The 15,124-nt window shown below is 39.3% G+C and overlaps 1 protein-coding gene across 1 annotated transcript in view; it reads left to right on the top strand.

Moving 5' to 3' along the window:
- Ser (protein serrate) overlaps positions 1-15,124 on the top strand; it is a 311,007-nt gene that overhangs the window by 177,341 nt on the left and 118,542 nt on the right. Inside the window, exons 3-5 of the mRNA XM_083118768.1 lie at positions 4,315-4,369; positions 7,785-8,039; positions 9,154-9,214. Of these exons, the coding sequence (XP_082974894.1) occupies positions 4,315-4,369; positions 7,785-8,039; positions 9,154-9,214 (371 nt within the window). The remainder of the gene's footprint in view (positions 1-4,314; positions 4,370-7,784; positions 8,040-9,153; positions 9,215-15,124) is intronic.

Genomic DNA, 15,124 nt, shown 5'->3' with positions numbered 1-15,124 from the left:
ACGATGGCCCACTGAGTGTCGAATGTTGCCGCCATATTTAGGTACGAAACCGCAAAATAAATTGGCAACAAACTGCACGATAAATTTGAGCAACCGTGAAACTTTGTATGACATTCTCAACTTTCGTTTCGTTAAGGCCCTTTGAAGCCTAGGCTATAAAATTCCCTCTCCAAGAGCCGACACACCAAGTGCATTTTGGGAGCTGGTTCAGCAAAGCTGTACGTGCCTACGAATCCCATTTCCAATGTTGCACCGGAAATATATATCACATTGCATGGGAGAGAGTCTCAAAGAGTCGACGTTCGATTTCATAGACTGCCGACAAGTAAGGAATATTCCGTGAGATTTTTTTCCTGTTCTCATTGGTTCGTTGTACTTTCGGCATTGGCTGCTTGCGAGATTTCCCAGATCATCGCTTATCTTGACTGTGAATAGAAGGGTAGCAACAGTTAGTTCAGTTGTTGAGCATTGAAGGCAATTTAGCTTAACACGAGTATCGGGATCATGCGATTTTCTCCTGTTGAAGCTTCCGACTCCCTGACTACAACGATTCGTATATCACGAATTCATGCCATTAGAAGAACTTTGATAATTTAATTCATATTGATGTAATTCTTCGTGATTTGTTTTTCTATATTTGAATTTGAATTGCACAAAGGCTAATCGGGACTGGAATTACAGTTTAAAGTGGGATTCGAACCACTTTTGCCTCCATTTGTGTTCATCCACTTCTATGAAATAGCTTCTTATTTTTGAGACTATTGTGTCTATTCTTATATGTTTTCTTTGCCGTTCTACATAAACTACTTCTTGAATTTATGTCGCTTTTTTGAATGTTCTGTACACTTTTCCTTTATAACTATATTTTTTTCTAATCCAATGTTTGCTTCCTAACCTTTGTTGATTTCTTTCTTTCTACGATTATCTCGCCACCAAAGGTTCCTAGTTCGAGTCTTGGTTTGAGCATGGTTGTTCCTTTGTGGGCGTCCCTTCATCTATTTCAACTCGTCATCACCATGATTAGTCTAAATTTATCTTGATTGAAATTGAATGGACCAATAACTCACTTTAAGATAGAATAGATATAGGTGACCCTGTCTAATACTTTGTGTGTTCTGGAAATTTCATGTGGCGAAGGTTGAAGGTTCTCACAAAATACTCTTCTGGAGCGTCCTTTTATTCAATTAAAACTATTCAAATCTAATTCAACGTATGTTAATAAGTACATGTGGAATTAAATAAAACTGTTCAATTATAATAGATTTATTCTTCAGTACATCAAGATCCTCTTTATGACGTCATTTAACCGTAAACGTTCTGACCTTGAATTCAATAAAATCTATCGCAATGAGCAACTTGGTTGATTCTTTACCGACGTCCAGGGTTAACTTCAAAGATATTAGTTTCTCGCCAACGGTCAAGAGTTTAAAGTGTGCTAGTTTTTATTCTTGCTACATAGGAAATTACGCTGAACTCCTAACTTTAGTACGTAGGTTGTTGTCTACCATTTCACCAATCTCCTTGAAGAGGACATCTTTATTAGGTTTGGAGCAATAAAAGATCCTTGTGCCGGTTTGAAGTGATTGGATTTTCGTGATTCTTTCCGGACTCTTTTTGGACGTTTCAAGGAGGTAATGAAGCAGGAACACGACCGAGAGGTACCCCATACGTGCTCCCTCCAAATTGTCCGTGAGCAAGTCATGTTCAATGTCGATCACTGTTGCCAAGCAGCTCTTCTGTCACGTGGCTCGACTATGCAGGTCATGCCCAGGAAGTTGCTTCTTTTTTGGAGCTTTCCGTCACGTGTGGTATATTTCCCTCGCTATCTTTACTGTCCTTCGATTCGTGGGAAGTGTAAACTGAGGACCAAAGTATCATTAGACTGAAAGTGGAAGTAGAGCAAAATTCGTTGCCTGTGTGAATCGAAACATGTAGCGAGAGGGCAGAAAGCAAACTTTTGTTTTAATTCCATCTATGGACAGATAAGCTAATATGAACTAGATCTGCAGTAGAATATGAACATGGTGCATGTTGTTGTGTGTGTTGCCTAACTCCACGGCGATGACCGAACATCAATGGCAAGTTCTGTCTCAACCGTAGAGTTAGGCAAAACACACAACGTCATGCAGGGAAGCGAATATTTCAGGATACAGGTGTCCTATTTTTTTGCCTGTGACTGTACGTCTCCACTACGATTCGAATCAACGGGTTCATGAGTAAGCAATGTGCTTGGGTCGTGAAGCTCTTTAAGTACAGTGTCACAACTACAATTATTAATTATAGTGACATACACTACATTAGTTGCATGTACATTGTCCAATCCAATCTTACCTTTTTTATTCCAAATGCTAGGTTTGCAGAATCAATGTTATCTCTACTTCAGAATCGAACCTAGACCCTTTGTATTACTGATCAAGTGCACGAAATTGCTTCTCTGAGCCTCTAAAAGTCTATAGAACTTCGTGTTTGTCTCTCGAAAGTTTTGTGTATGTGTGTGTGTGTGTGTGTGTGTGTGTGTGTGTGTGTGTGTGTGTGTGTTAGAGAGAGAGAGAGAGAGAGGGTAGCCTTCATATCATTTCCCAAAGCCCAAATGAAGTTCCCGGGCATGCCATTGCAATCGTATCTTACTTTCATGTTAAGCCTAGTATGTGCAATTTCTGTTCAGACTTCACACGGTACTCCTTCATAGGAATTCTTGTCTGTTCGGGAGGGGTAAGCAACTTCTGTTTCAAAGTGTACATAAAAAAAAAACATAAAGAATGGGGGTGGGACTGTCAGAGCGATGGTCTTCCTTATCTGCTTCATATCCTTTGGCTGCCGAGGCGGAGGACAAGCGACAACCGGTGATCTGGCTTTTGCCTCTGATAATTTCCCCCCTTCCGCTACCAGATGGGGGAAGGGGGTACCTTCCTAATTTCTGTTTACATTTTCGTATCCCGAGGAATATCGAAGGCCGCCCTCATTCGCACCTCCGTGCAATGAGGGTAGCTCACAGCCTGAGGGGCGTTTACAGTGTTGCCACAGTTGTAAAAAATATTTTCCTTCGACCAGCTTCCTGGTGAGAGATATTCTATGTAAAAATGTTCTTATAGTTTTTGTTCATTTATTTCGAACAATCTGGAATAAACTGTGTACTCTTGAACAGTGAATGCAGTTTAACACTTAAAACTTTGTTATTAGCATTTTAGAGTACCACAAAATGATCTGATTTTTTTCTTCAAAATTGCCTGGAAAACCTGGAAAAATCAGGAAATTTGATTTCTCAAAATGAGTAGGAATCTTCTAGAAATGGCATACTTCTTTCAACGCTTTGTAAGTAAGGGGTCTCAGGTTCGAACTCCGGGGGGCGTAGTGTTTCGTATCCCACTTTAAATTATAAGCTTAGTCAATTTTAGCCTACCTGTGCATAAGGTTGACTTAAAAACAATCTCCTTGGATGTAAACTGACATCTCATCCAGCAAAATTAGAACTTTCATTATTATAAATGTAATTTTTGTAATAATTGCTACAATATTATAGCTTTTCCCCACATGTGTATGCTTAAAATTAGTTTTATGTGAATTAAGTAGTTTTACCTTTATCTTCTACGATTCTCTATCCTGCATTTCCATGTCTTTATTTTTTATTATGCCGTTACCTCTGTGGATGATCACAAAAGTAGTAGAATAGCCTGTGGTGGAACCTCGCGGCTGTCAAATAAAGATTATTACACGCACAGTTTGCAATTGACGCAGTTAAACGTGTAATTTTGGTTTATTTGTAATGATGGTGCTGGTGTCTGAATTCAGTTGATGCATTTTGGTGCAACACGGAACAGCAGGTAATAAAAAGTACCGTTAAATACATTACTTGGTGTCTTTCTTATAATCCAAAAGTTCAACATTATAATTTTATGGACTTTAATGTGTTACTGGAGTCAACATATTTGTGCCAATTCACACATTTTGGATCATTTCTGTATTATTTGGACTCTATGATTTATAATGTGGAATCACGAACTTTCCAAGAAACAGTTTTTACCTAAAGAAGTGACCTGTTATAACTTGGCAACATTTCCCCTGCGGATGGAACACACGCCGACAAAAGACGGCCACTCAGTTGGCACTCCTCGTTAACACGTTCCGCTTAAAGTTGCGGTGTTTATTGTTTCTTCGCCCACGACTTTTGTTGAATCTGCTACTTAGCGAGCACGTTACAGCTTGCAGTCTGGTGTTTTGTTCCTGCAAAACAAATCATTATGTGCCTATTTCTATGTCTCTACGAATCCACCTCTTGCCAGCGTTCCTAATCTTTGCTTTATCTTGTCTTTGCAGAGATCCTTCACGCTCATTCTCCAAGCGGTCGACTTCAACAACGCCACCAACCCACGTAAGTATACGGTTTATCATTGTTCTTATAAAAATATATAAGATAAAGACGAGTGTGAACGTTAATAGGGTTGGACAAGGGTTTCAGTAAGGAAAATGTTTTTTGCTCTTCCCTATTTTTACTTGTATTCCTTTGTTATGTTGTCTGACCGAAAGGACAGAGCTGGGAACAAAGGAAAAGATGGCTTGACGATGTTGAGAATGTTGTAAGGAAACTGGAAATGAGGAGATGGAGAAGAACAGTGGAGAAATGGGGGTTGGTTGTGAGGGAGACCAAGGTGTCCATGGGGTGCAGCTCTAAGGAGTAAGCAACTAATATCAGAAAGAAATTAATGATGTATATCAATTGTTTGATAATCATAACAACGAGAGAGAGCAGAGGCGGCACCAAGATTAATCAACTAGTGGTGCTGAGGAGGGTGTAATGTTGAAAATAAAGGAAACATGCATGCATATCAGTATATCATGTACAAATCGACTTTTAGTATACTTCTATTAAAATATCACAACAACAACAAAAACATTCTAGTGACTATTCATTTTTGCTTGCTTCTTTTGACCACAGCAACCTAATGTACAGGAAAGTAAATGCGGCTTCTCTTTCAGCTTATGATCATTGCCTTGCACGTTATATACAATAATAGTGGTCTCGTTTACGATAACATTCTACGCTGAGAATGACGACATGGTTTTCCAAAAGTCATGACGTAATATGACACTGGAACACAGAAAAAAGTTGATTTGGTTGAATTGACAAAAACACGTTTCGTTCAGGTTTTTGGTAATGGTACTTGTATAATCATTTGTTCGCTGTCTGTATTGAAACAAATGTTTGCTTGCCAGAAAAACTAGTTTTTAGTTATTCCAAACTTTATCTCTTGGAACTATTTACGGTTGAAAATATGTTTTGAAGAACGGGTGCGGAAGGAAGTGCGCGAGAGAAGTATGGGGTGCACAAGCACCCCTGCGCACCCCTCCCCCCCTGGCGCCGCCTCTGAGAGAGAGAGAGAGAGAGAGAGAACATGCCTACATTTGTCCGAACTGCAGTCGGACAAAAGTCGAGACGGGGAATAAAAGGAAAGGGCTGTCACGGGAATATAGGGACGTCTGATGCCGTGCGTACAACTCCAATTTGTTTCAACTTTGGTGATTAGCACCCAGCAATGTCGGACAGAGAAAAAAGTCTTCCTTGGAAACAGTAGCCGAAGTGGCAATCTCGCCGAGTGTATCGGAGTTTCCACGAAATGGTTCGAGTTTTTAGGAGCAGCAGTTATCGGATTCTAAACATCGGTTATCACGGAGCTGGGGAAAACAACTCCAGCAACCTTGGAGTGATTATTGCACCCGGAGGCTGTCTGAGGCCTCTCGGCTGCCTTTGCATGCGGCAAATGCATGGGCGTATTAGGCAGGGCTGCCAACGGCTATGAGTTTACGCAGGCTCAATATACCAACATAATGCCGTAGTACCTACCTAGCAGAATATCCCCACAGAATTCTGTCTGGATGTTTCTTTAATTGCGCCCTCATCGTCGAGAGAGAATCTCCAACCTTATTCATCTCTAGCAGTTCTGTGCTTGTTCGTATTCTCCACATTCAATTTTCTCCAACTGTTCCAGATATTTTTCTAAACATCTTCCTTTCCAATCGTCTCAATAACTCTTCACCCCTTTCCACTACGGCCAAAGTTTCTGATCGGTTACCAACTATTCAGGATAGAATTAATTTGTGTCGAGGGCTCGTGGCATCAAAAGGAGGCTCCAACAGATAAGCCTTGCAAACAAAAATTGTTTTACTTAATTTCCTCCAAACACTGTGAAAGTTTGTGCGGTGACATGTAGTATATTTTGTTCTATACCCGGTAGAACACATGGCACATTGGTTCGGATCCCACTTTAAACTGTAGGTCCAGTCCAGATTAACCTTCCTGTGCATAAAGTGGACTTAAAACAACAATTCAAATGTAGTATATTTTGTTCATATTGCGAGACGAGACCGAGAAACATAGATAGGGGACAGTTTCCTGTTCCCTTCTCTCTTCGAGCACAGATGACCAGAAAGTGCGGTGAGAATTCGTGACAATGTGCTCGAAATGTTAAACTTCTCAGATGTTTCTGGTCGATAAATTATTTGTATGTGCATCAAACACGAAACGTGTACTTCCGTTCGGTATCGTCCCCTTCCACCGTTTATTTATTTATTTATTTATTTTTTACCCGTTGCCAACCTTGAAGGAACCGATTTCCACGTTTTTCAATTCTCACCTTGGCGCTGCTTGTTTTCATCCGGAGAGCGCTTCTTTCTTTTCGTGCCCGGTGTGACTTTCGTACAATTCTTTTGTCTTGAAATTAAAACTTGTTTCATGCTGCACGCATGGCATGGACGGATGGAAGGGAGGAAAATGGTCAGTCGTCGTTTACATGCAGCGTTGGGCGGTTGAAAGTACGATTAGTAACAGGTAGCCACGGCCAATGCAAGGACGATTCGTTTTTATTTCGGTGTGTGTAATTCTATACAACTTACATAGTAAAACTCCAATTCATAAGGTTAAAACGGAGAACAGTTGCTTAATACCAATGTTGTGTTCCTGTCTTGGAAGTTTACCAATGCAAAACTAAAAGAGGTTAAGTGTGAGGCAAATTAATTATATATATAAATACAAACTTAATATGCGTTAAATAGTAAGATTTTAAGTTCGACAGTCTCCCCCAAAAAGGCAAAGTTCTTAAAAGTGTACTCTACAAGCCTAGATAGATGTGATTTATCCGTTGTTTCCTAGACGTTCAAAATCGTATGATTGGAAGAATAACATTTAAGTCCAATAGCAGTGGCTTTTATTATTATTATTATTAACAACAATAGCTAGAAAAAGCATTAAAATAATATCAAAATTACGCAGGGCTTCTCCAATGGCTCACTGGTAATATTGTTGTCTTGTGATCAAGGGATCCTGGGTTCGATACCCGGTGGAGGCATATAGTGACATAGTGGTTCAGATCCCACTAAAAACTGTAGCTACAGTCCTGATTAGCCTATTCATGCGTAAACTGAACTTAGAAACTAAAATTCAAAGATTCACCACAAAATTTTATTTTTCGTTTAATATTAATAGCTTTCTCGTTCTACAAAAAATTTAGTGTTTTATTATAAAATAAATATTAATATTTTTTTCTTTTTATCTTTGTATATGAAGTTCTAAAAACAGTCAACTCCGTCTTTATGTCCATGATTTTAACGTGAGTATGGCGAAATGAAACGCTTTGCAATAGTTTTGAATTTGCCGTCCCATTAACTTTTGACATTAAATTAATAAGTCCTATATGTTTAGGATTTATTTTTATATAATTTCACAATAGTTTAATATTTCAGTTCTCTTTCATTCATAGTACAAGCTAACAACAATTATTCTTTCATTCTAGCTACCCATAATATAATCGACGGGACCATGTATTCAGGGATTATTGTGCCTAGCACGGACTGGCATACGCTTAACTACAACGGCAACACTGCCAGGATTACATACAGGGTTCGAGTCCAGTGCAGCAAGAACTACTACAATGCCACGTGCACCAAGTTCTGTCGACCGAGAGATGACAATTTCGGGCATTACACGTGCGACGAGAATGGAGATAAAATCTGCAATGAAGGGTGGAGAGGAACTAACTGCGATATAGGTAAGAAATGTTTCGCTTCCTGCTTTCTTTTCCCAAACATATACTTTATGTCTTTTGGCCAATTCTTGCACTCACCATAGTGTTTTCAAATGAAGCTTTGCTGTAAAGAGAAAAGGCACATTTTCCTAACTACATTTGCTCCAACTGGAGTTGAAAAACCATAACGCATTGTAGCAATATATCCTGAGCTAATCATAAGAATGTACCTGTGAGAAAAGTTTAACGTTTGAAATGAAAATAACTTGGTATAAAGGAAGATTTACTTCCAATTGCTTTCCAACGTCAAAGAAATAACCTACTGACCTAGATATTTGTGACCTATCTGCTATTTCTTCCGATTCTTGCATGCATTGTTTTTGCTTGTGCTCCGTGACGGCGCTAGTGAGTGAACTTTTTAAGAGTATTGTCCAATGTCTGTAAATTAAAACATATTTGTAGCAAGCACTGGATTGTTGTAAGTTGCAAAACTAAGGCTTTTTTGTATCTATTTCTGTATATGTTTTGAACGAGAATTGAACAATTTTTGAGCATTTCTTTTCTCTGCTCAATGTTCCCATCTTATTTGCCTTATAATATTCTGCTCGTAATATTTCACTTATACAAACTTTACACGTTTCTGTGGATATCCTTGAATTTAATTTATGTTTATTATATTGCAAAGTACCTAGTTTTAAATTTCATTTCATCTGAGCTTTTTTTCCCTTTAAATATTCCGTTAAAATGTTTAACATACAATTTAACCAAACTAAAAAAATGAACTTTCCAACTGTATTCCAGTTATTTTGTTATATTCTAAAACTTTCCGCGAACTAGGAAGTAAAGAGCTATACTGTTAACTGTATCAGGATTTCTAAGGTTCTACTTAACATAATAGAAACGAACCGGAGGTGCTAATTTTAACATTTGGAAGGCAAATTGGACTTGTTTCTCATTTCCTGAGCAATTGGTAACTGTACTAAATTAGCCTGTCCGTTTGTGTGTGGGTAAGTGAGCAACAGAATTATATACGCGGAAATTAAGAAAATAGAGAGAGAGAGAGAGAGAGAGAGCTTTACAACATGAGATCTTTCACACATGAATATTTGTAATGGTCATTCTTTTTTCTATTTTTCAGCCGTGTGCAAAGTGGGGTGCCATCCAGTCCATGGCAAATGCGACAGGCCTGATGATTGCAAGTAAGTGTTTCGTTTAAGCAGCGAAGTACATACATTAAAGACAGTGAGAGTGACTTTTGTATTACTGTGGGAATCTCAATTTGCAAGTGAGCAATTTGTAAGCGAGGTAAAGAATGAATGAATGGAAGAGAAAGAGGTCGTCCACCTCCCCATGCCATCTTCAGCTCTCCTACACTTTCATCATTCTGGTTTCTCTTTTTAATATTTCAATTTTTTTCTTGTCGTTCCCGTTGGTATATATTTTTTTGACAGGGTCAATTGAATTTCTCCCTCTCGGTAATGTTTGCGTTTTGTTGCTGTTCACGTGACTTGTTTGTGCTTGAGTGAGCTTTACTGCACGAAAGAAAAATAACAGTTATTCTTGTCCCGCTAACGTTTCTATATAATTATTTCAATTAATTCGTGGTTGTGTTAGTTAACACAGTAAAATAACAAACTTGTGGGATTGTTTATGGTCTGATGTCATAGGTGTAAAGACATCGGTGAAAAGAATTGTCAAGATTATGAATACTGAACACATGTATTCCCGTTTTGCCACATCTGGTAGAAAGAAAAATGTTTCTAAATTAAGGACTTTTGGTCATTAAAGGGAGAATTTATTTTGTGAAGATACTATCATCATATGATCCCTTCTAAAATATTTTTATGTCAATATTTAATTGTCAGTTCCGGAAATATCGGTGGTTCTTACATCAAGTACTGGTATACGTCCTCGGGAAGTTGTGTCGACCTCCGTGGAGGCGACGCCAGGGCCCCGTGTTCGAATCCTGCCCTGTGCATTGGTGTTCTTTGTGAGTGTCTTTTCATCAATTTTATCATATCATCACTCATCCTTATCGTCGCGATCAGTAAAAGTGGTAGAAAAGCAACGCTGAATAGCACAAATCAAAATTGAAGAATTTCTTCTTTTACACAGATTACTAGTAGAAGATGCACTTCAACATCTAATATTTGGTTATTCAGTAATTGTGCATTATTTTCCTTCCTCTCTAGACTAAGAGATACAAGTAGGATAACTAAATGTAAATAAAAAAAGCGAAGAAGTGAGGGAATCGGAGATTCAGAGTTAGGGTCTGCGGCTTCACAGCGCATTACTTTATCCGCTAGACCACTAAGGCTGGTCAAAGGGCACTTGGCCAAAATAAATCACTATTTTACTCTTTAACGCATCGAATCACTCCAAATCATTTCAGACTGTGTCTAAATAAATGCATGGTCTGGTTACCTCCAGGTTAGCCCGTGAAATCGCAGCGTCCATAAATTCTTCGCTTGAATGAATGCAAACGCAGGAGGATTTCGCCACCCGTGACAAGGCTTAATTAAAAAGCAATTCATGCTGGTGGAACGCAACGGCCATCTTTTATAAGTACGCTTAAAGATGAAACTTGAACGTCAAAGGCAAACAGAAATTATGCATATCTCGGACACGATTCGATCCGTTGACATGGATTGCAAGCGCAAAAAAAGTCATGAGAAGTTGACTTTTCCCACTGCTTGAATTGGACTGTGCTGGAAGCGTAAAGGAATTCCAAGGACAGTGTCTGGCAAATAATACGGTATTGATGTAATATTTTTGTAGAACTAACCGTAGCAACAGCCGAATCGTAAACTTTTTGAACGGCTTTGATAATAACCGACCATTTTGAAGCCAAACATTACATTGCTTGCTGAGAAAGTTTAGGTTTGTATTCAGTAGTGCCAAGTCATGTGTCAAAATGGGTAATTCCATATAGTAAGTCATTCAGACAATTTGAGTTTTCAGTTCACTATATGCACAGATAGGTTAATGGGGACTGGGCCTATGGTCTATGTGCCCCACCGACTATCGAATCATTAGATTACAAGATGACAGCGTTACCACCAAGCCAACGGAGAGGCCAGCAAGTTATTCATTTATGGTTTTCCGATCCCTGTGTAAATACAATGAGGCAGAAATTCACAGCATCATTTGCACTGGATTGTATCAGTTTAATCTACTTATTTATAAAAGTACACTTTGCACCAGTGTAAAATTTTCAAAATTATTTTTTATTTTTAAATTTAGCAAAATATTTTAAATTATTTGATAAGTTTCAATAGTTTAAGCAAAATTTGTATACTTCTTTGCAATGGTGGTCAGCTCATGTGTTTCTACTTTGAATTTACACAATTATATCATTGCGTTTCATAGTTTCTGAATTGGAATTCAAGTCTATTATCACAATATTAACAAAATAAATATATATTATCAGGAAATAATGAATTGAGATATACGAGTAGTATAGTCTGTTGTGACATGTCACCATTTCTTCTTAGCGCGGCTATTTTCACTTCTACCTGGTAGTGGCGCCACTGAGCGAGCAACGTTCAGGTTATTATTATATTTGAGTTGACGCAATGAGGCCATCCAAGTTTGACATTTTGAACGCAAATAATATTTAATTGGATTTTTAAAATGTTCATGGATAAGTGTCCTGTTGGTTTTTGAATTTACTCTCTCAAAGAAAAGAAGAAACCGAATTACACGAGGATTAGAATAAATACAACATAGTGCAGAAAATTGTGACATAAAAGTCAATTGAGGAAAAAAAATGTCTGCAGTGCTTCACAGGAAGTTTGAAGGACTTCATGGAAACCTATAGTTCAAAATTAGCATAATGTGTCTCTGGAGTGGTTCCTTGACAAAAAAGCCAATCGAAATGATGTGTGAGATTTTATTATTTGTGGAGTTCTTGTACATTAATTCAAGTCTTTGTCGTTACTGACTCATAAAAAAAGTGGGGGGAGGGGATCTTGATGTTTCTTGGATCTTCTTTCGGGGGGAGTTCAGACCTTTACTCGTGAGAAGAGTACGGGTGTTATAATTGCTTTCGGACAGTAATCCTTATTACTTTTGAAGCAGAATATGCTGCATTGCAGCTGGGGGTTGTGGAACAGACGCGTAAAAAGCAGAAATTCTTACACATGAGATTTAGTCATGAAGCCCTGACGGAGTGGAAAAATCACGCTTTGAAAGAACCCAAAGCACCAGTTTTATGATCATTCCTCTTCAACACTTATAGAAGAACTGGATTAAGCTTTTTTTCCTGAGGAGAAAGGCAGTGGTTCAGAAGGTGGAACAAAACGGTGGCTTCACCTTTCATGGTACCCAAGTAGAGAACCCCGCTACACATCCCATGCATACTAATAACCACAATGTAGTCGTTTGGAAAGGAAGAAACAGAGGGAAAAAATGATTGCTTATTCAGTGCTAAGGAACGGACGGGAAATTTATTAAACATGAAACGAGACTTCCTAAACGTTTCCAATTACTCTTTGACGCCATGTTGCTTTTTGTCGAAGCCCTGTGAGGATGATCGTGAGGCGATGTTAATCTATTACAGATCAAGTTTTTTTCCCTTTCCTCCTGGCATCGTGACAAATGCCCAGGATGGGAAAACAATGCGGAGCCACACACAATGAAGCTTCGGCCTTCTTTCTTCGAGGTAGGCCATCCACTTGGTAATCCCATTCTTCGGCTCGCTGGTGTTATTTCCTCTCGTTTAACCGTCATCATCGCGAACCGAATCATTAACCCGACTGACGGCCGGTGATTACTCACCCGTTGGTTGACTCTGTCAATCTTGTTTCTCCAAATTTGTAAATCTCATCTTGGTTCAGGTCATCTGCCCCGAAACCAGAAGCCGATCGCCTTTGCTGAGATGGGCTTGGAGCAGGTCTTCATGAGCGATACGGCGGAGGGAGGGTTAGGTCCATATATATGGAAAAAGTGTTTAAAAATTCTTCTTGAATTAGGGTATGCAGATCCTTTCTGTTTGATGCTCGTCATCATCGTACACGCTTTAATCATTCTGTGTGGGCAAGGCATCGACAATCTTCTAACCGAGTGGGCGGAAGGAAATTTTTAGGGTTGGTGTAGAGATGAGTGGGCTCGGTTGAGCCTTGGAGATAGATGGAGCATACTTGTATGGCCCAACGTGATGGCAATCAAGCAAGTGGGGAGGGGAGTGTTTACGCAAATGGTCCTAACTGGAAGGCTGACATTCCCCAAGTTCCTCCTCATTTTGAGCACTAATGAAGATATGTTTTCACTTAAAATGTTCATAGCAGAGATATTCACCATCCGACGGGTAACCCCCGCGAGGACAGACCCTACCCTCACTCTCCGGAAAACTTGCGAAAGTGAGGGAGGGCGAGGATATGGACGAGTCGTGAGGGTGAGGGTGTGTGAGAGTGAAGGCAAATCGTGAGGGTGAGGTAGGTTGATTTAGAATGAACACCCTGCTTCCAAGTGGGCGTTCTTGCAGCATTTTTGTTGCTTGCTGATGCAAATTTGAGTGAATGATACAGATGATATGTTCAGGGTGTGTAAAAAATTACCAGCACCTCTTCAGTCATCATTTTTACAGCTATCCACAGGTGTCAACACCAAAGACCAGTGTCTTTACAGGAAATCCAACTCGGAGTTATTGTACTTGAAAGTTAAGAGCCATAAAAATTCTGCCATAAATAAGCGAAATCTTGCTGACATACAAGATATTAGAACTATTAATTTCGTGTCTCACGTGATCAATGAGCGAAAAGGTGGAGAGCAAGACATGTAGAGAGGGGGGCAGCAGCAATGATAAGAAACAAGAAACGGTAGAAAGTGTATCTTCCAAGGGGGATAATTGAAGGATTAATATAGCAAAGTAATGAAGATGAAAGTGTTTATTAAACTCAATGAGGAAATCATGTTTATATTTCCCTCTCAAGTTTTTTACGTTGCATCATGCCATTGAAACCGAAGAATCAGTTCAAACGTTACTTGTAAGTGATGCAAAACTCTTGCACACATGACACATGAGTGCTCGACCGTAAATGCTGGGAGAGAAATTATGTGACGTAATGTCCGACATCAGGACACAACAAAAGCGACCCCGCTGTTGAACTGAAAGGCAGGCTACCGAATTGACGTCTCCAATTCCGGACGCATGGGGAAGCGGGTGACACTAAACGAGTCACTGGAGCTTCGCTTTCAGGATTGAGTGACGTGTGAAAGGGTTGCGACGCGAGAACATCATTCCCGAGGCTGAACAATGCTTCTGGAGACCGCCGGGTTGTAGAAGTGTTTCTGAGGTTAAACAACAATGAACTTTTTTTATATATATTGTTGCGAAGCGCTCTGGGTAGCCGAGTGCTTCTCCTCGCATTGATCGTAAAACCCCCTGCTGCTCATTTTACGCGGGAAAATTTAGGGGGGAAGAGGCACGGTCAAAAGGAATTGTTATGGTCTGATAGAGACACGTGTGGTCAAGGGATTTACTTGCGGGACACTTAACATTCAGTAACTTCACTCTTTTAAGCCAGGCGTCACCATTCGACCAGAAATTTCATTAAAACCCATTTCAACTATATTGATGTCTTCTTTTGAAGTTTTTCTTCTCTTGCAAGATTCTGTATCGACATTTACTAGATATTTACATTTCAGGAATTTGGATTGCTGTTCAGTTCAGCGACTTCCCTCTGAGGATCTGAAGAGTGCAATATCCCACTTTAATCCACCCCTCCCCCGAAATTGGCGAATACGCGAAAAGAAGTAAAGTTTCAGTCTCAACACCTGTTAAGAATTTCTTGGACATGCTCCTCTCTCAACCTTGCTACTGAAATTTGGAAAAAGGAAACTAAAATAACTATACAATTGAGATTTTGGGTTCGACGGAACAGAATTTTAAAAAAAATCTTTGAGATAGTCGCCATGTTCTGAGCATTAGAGTAATGAAGATGTTATTTTAAAACACATTAAATAGATTTAGCATATGTTTTTGGAATAATTTTGCTGTGGTTTAATTTATTTTGGGAGACCTCCCCGATGGCGTCTCGGTAAGGCTATCGTCATACAGTAAATGCCTGATGCCTGTTTGAGGTACATTGCTCAGGGTTCGAAGTCCA

This window comes from Lepisma saccharinum, chromosome 3, assembly GCF_977018435.1.
Source record: "Lepisma saccharinum chromosome 3, izLepSacc3.1, whole genome shotgun sequence".
In the NCBI taxonomy this organism is placed as follows: Eukaryota; Metazoa; Arthropoda; class Insecta; order Zygentoma; family Lepismatidae; genus Lepisma; species Lepisma saccharinum.
This window is presented reverse-complemented; position numbering and strand designations above follow the sequence as displayed.